General features: G+C 34.3%; 1 protein-coding gene across 1 annotated transcript; it reads right to left on the minus strand.

Annotated features, from left to right (window-relative positions):
- Positions 1-7,493: 7,493 nt before the first annotated feature.
- Positions 7,494-9,632, minus strand: LOC110100529 (transmembrane protein 136). Its single transcript, XM_020828065.2, has 5 exons — positions 9,275-9,632; positions 8,475-8,615; positions 8,266-8,385; positions 8,090-8,185; positions 7,494-7,776 (listed from the first exon to the last, which is right to left on the minus strand). Exons 1-5 carry the CDS (start codon positions 9,491-9,493, stop codon positions 7,657-7,659), a joined length of 696 nt encoding a protein of 231 aa, XP_020683724.1. The 5' UTR covers positions 9,494-9,632; the 3' UTR covers positions 7,494-7,656.
- Between the last annotated feature and the right edge of the window lie 1,175 nt (positions 9,633-10,807).

Below are 10,807 nucleotides of genomic sequence, written 5' to 3' on the forward strand. Positions count from 1 at the left end.
CTCTCAATTCAAAATTTAACACCCAACACATAGATTAGGTTGGGACACTTCTGAATTATTCTAGAATCCCAAAGTGTCCTCCTACTCTTCTTCCTTTTACTCTGAAAATAAGTGCTCAATCTTGCTCCATTCCTTGTTGAAATTCCAAAATCCAACTCTTTTGATATAACTCGTAGAAAATCTTTAAATAAAAATTTTCCATTATTTTAATCGAGAGTTTTCATAGAGAACTTTATTTTATCATGATATAATTAACTATGAAGACTTGCACTCATTGGAGATTTAGAATCTACATCCATATTGTTCAAAATTAAATTTCAATACTTCAAATTAATATTTTTTGGGAAAATAAAGACAGAAATGGTCATTATTGTCATTTTCCATCGATCAATAATGTGTGATATTTTCTCTCCTTAGAGGGATATATCATTCAATATTGTGATATGGAATATGACATTAGTGATCTCTCATCTGGATTATAGTGGTTAAATATTAATAGAATCTCATTTCAACCCTTTGAGATTGTTTGGGATTCTTATTTGAATTCAACTACTATGATCGGGACGACAACTTTCAGGCTCATCATTTGAACCTGTTAGAAAATAATATCTTTGCCTTAAGAGGAAACATATTGTTTATAATGAGGTGTTCAATTTTGAGACTATAAATTTTAAAATGAAATTTCTCAAATGAGATTAAGTCTTTCAAAAAACTCTTTTCCAAAACTTCCACCAATAAACATTAGATTTGGATGGTTGAAGTGCGGTAAAAGCACATATTTGATAGAGAATCTAATTGATATAAGGAATCTAAAATAAAGGTATTATACCGAGAAATATTTAATTGAATTGCATATTGAAATGTTGAGGATGATATTTTCTTAGGAGGAAAAATTATTATATTAATTACAACTATTTTTTGAACTTGTTCGAATCTAGTCTAGTAAGTCCATTTTGTTTAAAGTCTTACATTCCCATTTTTAGTTTGTTTGTATATGTCTCTATTTTTTATGAATTCTTATTTCCTAAGGGTCTGTGTGTTTGAAATATGAATTTTGAATTTGGTGGCATTAATGAATTAGCTTTTTAGTTCAAAAAAAATGAATTTAGTAAAGGACTATGACATTGGGTTTTGGAGTACTATAGAGCTCGGTTGAAATATTTAATATAACTATCAAAATACACTTATGCAAAATTTTATAAAAATAGGCCAGCTAGAGAGAGGGGGTGAAATCCTAGAGAGAGGGAGGGAATTTTGTGCGGCTTCGGGAAGATTTTGTTCATCATATCAGTTTTTAAAATGTATTGGTCGATGTATGTTGCATTTACCTTATCTCAATTGTTATTAATTCAGATTTTTTATGATTTCCTGATTAATTATGAAATTTCAACACAAATGTGACTAGATTCTAACATCCAGTAAACGTTATTGCCTAACTTTTGATATATTACAATTTTCATGATTTTGCATGTTTTGGTATATTATTTGTGAATTTTAACAAGCAATGTTGATTCTATGTAAATTAAAATATTCTGAAAAAATATTGTCACTGATAAATAGTTGTTGTTATACAATAAAAGTCATGAAAGATAATTGTTATTAATGGGTGGTATATTGGTTGTGATCTAAAAATGTGAAAATTTGTATGTTGAATATTGGTTTGTTTTGTTGCCAATAGGGATTCTATTAAATTATGTGATAAGTCTTGTAATATTTACTTTATGTGAAAATACAATACTTTATGTTTATATGTTTGAAATGTATGAATTAGAGAAGTTTTTATGCGTTGTGTTGTAAAATATAAGGTGTTGAAAAAATTTGAATTTGATGTTTGAATAGGAGTTATAAGAGCCCAAAATTTTGAATATCTTTGGTTCTAAGTATTTGAAGTTATAAGGGTAAAAAAATCTTAATATCTATGGTGCTAAGCATTGGAAGTTATAAGAAACTATTATCTAATATGATAGTAAAAATAGTTAAAAGGGTATGAATTCTAAATTATGATATCAGCTACGAGGTATAAGTGCCTAAGGAAACTAATATAATCTATTCTAAATAGCTGATATGATGTGTTTAATTTATATTTTTTATGATCAGGCACATTTGTTTGGTATTTTTAGGTATATTATTTGTTCTGTGTTCTGACCTTGTATGATTTATTTTGTTAATTATTATTTGTTATTTAAATTTTAGATAAGTTCAATGTAGCTTATTGACCAATGTTTTACTCATACCTCCAATTTTGCATCTACTTTTGGTTAGAGTAAGGGCAAAAAGAGTTTTGTGTATAGAGAGAGGCTAAAGGTTCTAACTTATTTGTAGGTATGTTTGTTAGAGATTTGGCATTCTTGGCTTTTCTACCCTTAATTATATTTTTTGTGACATGTATATTAGATCATAATTTATGATATTTATTTACTGTTTACATACGTAACCCTTTGGGCAACTTCTTGCTTACCTATCTCAGCTGACACCTGTACTAGGCTTTTATATTTTCTATTTATACTCTTGTAACCTACTGCATAGTTATGAATGAATTACTTTTCCTACTTTATTTCCTTCTATGTTCCTCTCTTTAAGAATCACAAGCTTTGCCTTCAAAGTTGGATCGTTGTCTCGGCTTCTTCATGGTATCAGAGCGGGACTAATCCTCTCATCTTCTTCTTCTTAGCTTTGCTATGGCAACATCTGTAGCATCCCAGATCAAAGATCAGTCGGACAATAATGCATCTATTACAGTTAGCATCCCATCCTCGCTCAAATTTCTTGTTCATAATCTCAAAAATCTAGTACCTACTCAACTCTCTCCCAATAACTATTCCATTTGGAAATCTCAGATCATCAAGCTATTTCGTGCAAATGGATTCAAAAATTTTCTTTAATCCACCGCAAACCCTCAACCTAAAATGATTCAATAATCTTCATGATCTTTGATTCGTAACCCTGTCTACTCTCAATGGTTTCTTACCGACCAAAATCTTGCTGCATCAATTTGTTCCATAATATCTCCATCCATTCTTCCATACATTCTTCATCTTGAATCCACCACCGCCATTTTGGTGGCCGTAGAAAATAGGTTTCAATCCACAAACTGGTCTCGCGTCATTCAGCTCAAGAATGAGCTTCACAACACATCTATGAAAAATACTACAATGACACAATATCTAACTGAAATCAAAACTACCATTGATCGAATTATGGAGGCCGGAACTTCCGTGGACACCGATGACATAATCTTGTATTTCTTGAATGCTTACCCCCCTCATATATATCATTCAAAACTTCTATCCAAACTATGCTTACCCATATAAGTCTTGATAACTTTTACTCCCTTCTTTTGAGTGAAGAAATCAACATTGCCATGGATGCCTCAAGAATCACAAATGGTCCTAATCTGAATCTCGCCTTATATTCTTCACAAGGTCACGGTCAGATTAAACATGGCCGATTTGTGTCTATCAACCCCCATAATACAAGATCGACTTAGCCACCACTTCCAACCTGTCAAATTTGCACCAAGAAAGTCCATTCGGCTGCTGATTGTTGGCACAGAACAAACCTTCAAAACGTTCCAAAACCTCGACAAAACTCCAATTGAGCACTCGCTGCTGCTACCAATCAACCTACCAATGAATGGTACTTGGACTCCGGGGCCTCCTCAAACATAACAAACTCATTAGACAGATTATCCATTTCAAACACCTATCAAGGAAAATATACTTTTACTATTTGAGATGGACAGTCAATTCTGATTGCTCATTCCTATGAAGGTATCTCGCCAACACCGCCTGTTAAGCTTTATATTTCAAATCTTTTACATATTCATAACATTCACTATAGTCTGATTTCGATCTGTCATCTAACTAAATATAACAACATCTACATAATTTTTTATCCTTCTGGGTTTGTCTTCGAGGATCTGAAAACTCACCATGTTCTGCTACGTGGCCCATGTCGTGATGGACTCTACTCCATCCAAGCTCCCTCTGGCCGCCCCACCACGTCAATTCTCACTGCCACTCCACTCACTCTACCTCGACAACATGGCACAATCGTCTAGATCATCCTCACCGTTTCGTCATTGACACCATATCCAAGAAAAAACCTGTCTCTTAGCATACCTATTTCTTCTTCTACATGTTCTTTTTGTAATACATCCAAAGCTCACAAACTTGTTTTTGAAAAATTTAATCATAGACATAATAAACCTCTTATGCTCATTCATTCTGATGTATAGGATCTATCTCCTGTCACTTTTATTCAAGGTCACATATATTATGTTATATTTGTCGATGATTTTTCACGGTTTACGTGGCTGTTTCCAATGACTAATAAATTCGAAGTCGTTAATATTTTCATTACCTTCAAAGTGTTAATTGAAAAACAACTATAGTTATAAATAAAATATCTTGCAACAGATGGCAGATATGAATAAATAAACCAAACTTTTTGATATTTTCTTCAACAAAATGGGATTCATCATCAATTTTCCTGTCCGTACACACCCGAACAGAATGGATTAGCTGAACACAAGCATCATCACATTCTTGATACAACTCAGACACTAATGCAAACCGCTTATGTTCCTTATATTCATTGGCCCGAAGCCGTTCTCACAACTGTATATCTCATTAATTGAATGCCTTCCAAATCTATCAAATACTCCTCACCCTTCCATTTACTGTTCCAAAATCCTCCTTCATACTCACATCTTCGCACCTTTCGTTGTGAATGTTTTTCGCTGACCCCTCCTCACAGTCACCACAAGCATCAACCAAAAGCGAAGTCTTGTATCTTCCTGGGATCATATGATACTCACAAGGGCTATAAATGACTCAACTCTACCACTAACATGATATATCTCTCACGTTATGTCACCTTTAATGAAAATTCTTTTCCATTTTCTAAATCTGACAACTCTTCCTCTGCTACCTCTCCTATTCTCACTGCCTTCCTTCTTACTCCTACATCCATTCTTCATAAATCCCAAATTCTTCCTAACTCTATACCGCCTGCAATCACAAAAAAAATTAAATTTCACTTACTACTCCGTCTGTGGATAACGTCAACACCACTTGTTCTACGTCTTCTCCCAAATCAATCCTTCCTCATGACTCTTTGGTGACTTGATGTCAAACAGGATCCTTGAAAACTACACAACGTCTCAATCTCATTCACAACACACGCCTGTAAATACCAACAACACTCCTAATTCCTATACCGCGACCACCAAACACTTTGAATTCTTTACACTCCAAAAAGAAGGCACATGGAGTCTTGTTCTTCCTCCCTCCAATGCCTCAATTCTTGGTTGCAAATGGATGCATCAAACCAAACTTCATGCCGATGGCTCCATCGCAAGATTCAAAGCTTGTCTCGTCGCTCTATGCAATAGACAAGAATATGGCATTGATTATGATGAAACCTTCAGTCCCGTTGCACAGCTTCCAACTATTTGCTTTCTCTTCACTATTCTGCTACATCATGACTCACCCGTCAGCAACTTGATGTTGACAATGCACTTCTTCACGGTGACCTCACGGAAATCGTTTACATGACTCAACCCAAGGGCTTCGAAGATTCTTCTCATCATGAGCATTTTTATCTCTTAAAGAAAGCTATCTATGGGCTAAAACAAGTGCCATGAAAATGGTATAACACATTCAACAAATATGATCCCTCGCTTTTGATCCTACATCAATCTTCGATGAAAATTTTTCTCCTCATTTACGTTGACGATATTCTAATAAATGGCAGCAGTCGATCTGGTCTCTCGCTTACTACATCAACTCAACAATAAGTTTGCCATGAAACATCAGGAGAAACCCAGTCATTTCTTGGCATCAAAATCACCTTGCATAACAATCTTATTTTCTATCTCAACAACATTATGTGCAATCCATCCTACAAATAGCTCACCTAAACAACTGCAAATCGTTAGCCAATCCTACTTGCACTAAAATCCCTCAAGACATCATGTCGGATACCATTTTGTCAAATCCTCTCACCTACTGCAAAATCATTGGATCACTTCAATACTTAACTATTATGCGTCTGGATATCACATAGTATGTTAATCTTCTCTCTCAACACATGCATAATCCTCTTCCTCATCACAATTTTCTCCTCGAACGGCTTCTTCGCTACATCAACAGAACTCAACATTTTGGAATACCAATTACCATACATGATCTTCATCTTCACTCGTTCTCCAATGCTGACTGGGAGGACGACCCAATTTCTAGAAAATCTACTTTCAGATACTGCACATTCTTAGGCAAAACTCTAATATCATGGACCGTCAAGAAGCAACAAAATGTGGCAAAATCTTCTACTGAATATGAATACAGGGCACTTGTCGCCGCTACGGCAGATATTATTTGGCTTCGTATAATTCTTGCCGACTTTTGTCATAAAGACAGATCAACCTATAGACTTATATTGCGACAATACATCTGCTATAGCGCTCGCGAACAATCCCATCTTCATGCTCGAACAAAGCATATTGAGATGGATCACCGCTTCATCAGAGACCATATTCAGAACAATAACATCCGCTTGCTTCCTATTAGCTCTGTTGATCAAACTGCAAATATTCTTACGAAGTCGTTGTCTACTCGTCGGTTCTTTCAGCTCCGGCTCAATCTGACGGTCACACCGGATCCATCAGCTTGCGGGTGAATATTAGAGCATAATTCATGATATCTATTTAATGTTTACACGTGTAGCCCTTTGGGAAACTTCTAGACTTTTATATTTTCTATTTATACTCTTGTAACCTGCTGCGTTAGTTATGAATGAATTACTTTTCCTGCTTTATTTCCTTCTTTGTTCGTTTCTTCAAGAATCGCAAGCTTTGCCTTCAAAGTTGGATCGTTGTCTCAGCTTCTTCAATGTACTATTTATTAATGCTATTTTGTATATATATATTTTTTGAAATAAATGAAAATGATATTTGATGATGTGTATTTTCTTTATTTATCTAAAGTAAATTAATTACTTTGTAGTCTATATGAAATTGGAAAATATAAAATTGTCTCTAGATTGGTCTGACAAAATTTGTCATGTTACGTTCCGTCATGATATAACCTATGGAGTATATGGGTTATCGTGGGTCGAGTAGTGACACTGACCAAATGTAGAAGATTGTAGCCATGGGTTTCTAGTATGAGCTTCCTACTGCTAAATTGAAAGATTTAAGTGGTAGGTGGACGGCCTTGACCACTTTGGATGAGTGAATGCCTAATGCGAGAGGCAACTAAAGTCCTGACTAATCTAAACAAGTCATTCGAAGGAGTCATGGCACCCGTTAGTGACTTGCATGGGCATATATGAGTGTACATAAAGGAAAAAAAAAATTATAGATGTAATTTGAAGTGATCCCATCATTGACATTCAACTCAGAGTTATCGAGCTAAAATTTTAGAAGTTATCAATATTGTGCTTGATATTTAATAGTTATTGTTCTATTCTATGGCAGGCAAGAAATAAAAGAAAGGCACTAAATATAGATCTTCGCCTTGCTCAACTATTGAAAAATAAATAAATAAAAGAAAAGAATGTTCAAACACTGATTAACAACTCTGAGAACATTAGAGTTTGGACCAACCAAAATATGGTAAGTTTGGGCAAGTAATGAATCTGAACAATTATTCTTCAGCTTTTCTCTTTTGCTGACTTTTCTGATGCAAATTTTCTGGTCAATTTATATCTCACCATTCTAACGATCTTGTAGAACCAGAAGGCACTCACCAGTTGCAGCCCCATTGCCATCATCTAATGAAAACAAGAAACAAGCATTATGGCTGTGAAAATAAGTGGAAGATCTTCGGATATGCTAAGATGATTGTCCCTGTGTTTGTCGATCATTATAATAAAAATCAGATTGGTTTCAGTTCAAATTAAAATCAAATTGATCTTAAATAGTTAGCTCTAGCTCTGCTTAAAGCTAGACAAAAAAGAGCCGTGATCAAAGAAGTTATCCTTTTTCAATTAATTTTGCCTTCAAAACTTTGCCTAAACAACCAAAACTAAAAGATTTAAACATCCCCATGGGCAAAGAGCTTAAGCCAATGAACTATATTTATACCTTAACAATGATGGGATTCTCTGCCATCAAAGTTAAATAAGTGAGGTAGGGTCCCGCAACCATTCTTGACAGGGAGAAAATTACCGCAAAGAGAATCTGAAGCAAAAAAAGGAAAATTCAACCCTTGTTCTTTCCTGCTGCCGAAGATAAACTAAACAAACTTTTAATTTACTTACATCAAATAGTAAATTAAGATCTGTATCTTTGTAGCCAAGTTCTTTCAGAATCTCCCTCATGTGCAAGAAAGGACTGGAGATCTCAGTGATCCATAACGCGGCAACCATTTCAGAACCGCACTACAGAAATTAAAAAAATAATAAAAAAATCAAGTGATCATTATATAAAATACAGATTCATTTCTGTGCTGATCAAATTATTCGCTTACTTGTTCATAGGCAAGGCCTGCTCCAATGCCAACTATGCTTACAACATGATGCACCGAGTTGTCAATACTCATTTGTTTGTCGAATTGGCAGCATATAAAATCATAGATCATATATGAGAGAGTGATCGCTAGTGTTTTCATCTGCAATAAGTTGTGATGTTAATCCTGGCAACGTGTTTGCAATGTTTACTCATAATTTAAGATTTATATACATTATTTACACCTGCATCTGATGTGTTGGTTCTGTTCTGGTAAGTGGATTAAAAAGTATCAAATCAAAATTTATGAACTATAAGTTTAATTTCAATAAATCAGGTGGAAGGTTTAGTATTGCTTATTATGCATAACTGTTGGCACTTGAGAAAGAACTGAAATGATGATGCTGTTTCTTTGAAAGTTAAAAATTGAGCCATTGTTTAGAACTTGGAGCTTGGAACAGATTTTATCTTCTTAAATATATCAGGTTGCTGCGAAACCATCTTCAAAATTAAAAAGAATCACCTATTTAGAGAAACTAATAGAATAATTAACTGGTGTGCTAATAACGAGATGTAGATTTCAGTCTCCAGAATCTCTCATACTGACAATTTAAACTGGTGTGCTAATAACTTGTTTTTTGTATTAATAGGTTTGTTTTGTGACGTGAGGTTCCAGCAAAAAAATTTAAGAAATATGTAGTACTGGATTCGGAGTTCAGGAAAATTTTCTGAAGTCTTACAACCAGTTTAAACATTAGAAAAAACTAAACCCTAAACAAAGATGAAAAAATCACGAAAAAGAAGACATTCATTGAGTTTTACCTGTAACTGGGAAGATTTGGAAGCTAAAGGGCATACTGGACAGCTCCAATCCTGCACAGAGAGGATTGACAAAGAGACAGCAAGCGATGCATGGATTGTGGAGACGATTCGATTGCAGAAGTTGAAAGATCTCTTGGGAAGAGCTCGTCTGATGAGCATGAATGTTACAGCCCAAAGAACCACCCCGCGAAAAATCCAATTCACTATATAATCCTCCATCTAATTTGGAATTCTAGACAACTAGTTTGTAGTCTTGTTGAAAGAAAGCAAAAGATGCAAAAGAAGTTATGTGCTTGGATTCTTATTTTTGATGTATTCAATGGGCAGGGTTAAGAAGCAAGTTGGAAGAAAACATCAGAATTTATTCTTGGTTGTTTAAGCGAAATATGACATCCTCAACACAATTACAAGAAATGTAAGTAAAGAAAGCTTTTAATTTTGTTTTATAATAAATATTTTGGTTAAGTGTTGTTCTGTAGTACCAAATAATTACTTATAATTTTTGTATAAATATGTTCTAATTTGACAAAATGGTAGTATGTTTTATCAATATGTTTTACATTCTTGATACAAAAATAGATCTTATCCAGAGGCAAATGTATGTTCTGTGATGAGATTTAAGGATGCAGGCTTTTCAGCTTTGGCTCTTTCCAAATTTGTCATGTTCGTTGGAAAATGCAAAGCAGGAAAAAGAAAATAAACTGTAATTTTTGCTGGTGTGTAATTTATTTTCGCAATAAATGAAGTCTTACACGGAATTTATATTGGATCTGTATTTTTTACTTTGAGAATCTTCCCCGGTGGATGGATGGATATTTTAATAAATATTAAAGTATTAATTAATAATTTAGCTATCAAGGCGGATAGCCGTTGGCCACCCAATCTGAGTAGTCGGTTTGACAGATACTTCTTCAAGAAGTCGATAAACAACCAATTCAATGCAATCCTTATTATTATAGTTGAAACTGTTCATATACAGTTATTGGCTGCATCTCAGCCGTCTCTTCTTTAATTCTGATTCAGCCGCTATAAATGTTCTGCAGTCAAGAAGATAATGTTCATTATTTAGTTTACATGGAGTCGATTTGAAGGAATTTTTTTCTACAATGTCTCCGAACATATTTTGATACTCGAGCGGTGATTCATGTCGAAGTTTGAAATCTAAATATAGTTCATATATACGTCCATGGTGAGACCTGACATTACTAGCAAGCGAACTAAGATGGCTAGGACCTCAAAACATGTAGTAAGGAGAAAAAGAAAAAAAAGTTTTCGGGGGAAATGTTGTATTAGCTCTGTGGTCTCTTTATAATGTGCTAAAAGATCTAAAATTTGTATTTTCACCCTTTATTTATAGGGATATGAAGTCTATATAAAAATCCACGCTGAAAAAAAAAAAAAAAAATTACAGTAGCAAATGACCCATAGTATGGACTGCCTTACCATGTATCATGCTTTAATAGGCACTGTGAATGGTTGAATCTTTCTACTTCAACTCCTCCGCTTCGGGAGTAAGTCCCCCTATACTAAGTA

The sequence above is a fragment of the Dendrobium catenatum genome, unplaced genomic scaffold (assembly GCF_001605985.2).
Source record: "Dendrobium catenatum unplaced genomic scaffold, ASM160598v2 fragScaff_scaffold_23, whole genome shotgun sequence".
NCBI classification, from domain to species: Eukaryota; Viridiplantae; Streptophyta; class Magnoliopsida; order Asparagales; family Orchidaceae; genus Dendrobium; species Dendrobium catenatum.

What these genes read in the sequence shown, in the direction of transcription:
- LOC110100529 (XM_020828065.2), bottom strand. Translation starts at nt 9,493, where the DNA reads ATGGAGGATTATATAGTGAATTGGATTTTTCGCGGGGTGGTTCTTTGG. An exon ending in ATCTTAATTTACTATTTGAT is followed by an intron (nt 8,186 to 8,265) that starts GTAAGTAAATTA and finishes TTTTTGCTTCAG; the next exon opens with ATTCTCTTTGCGGTAATTTT. An exon ending in AGAATCCCATCATTGTTAAG is followed by an intron (nt 7,777 to 8,089) that starts GTATAAATATAG and finishes TGTTTTCATTAG; the next exon opens with ATGATGGCAATGGGGCTGCA.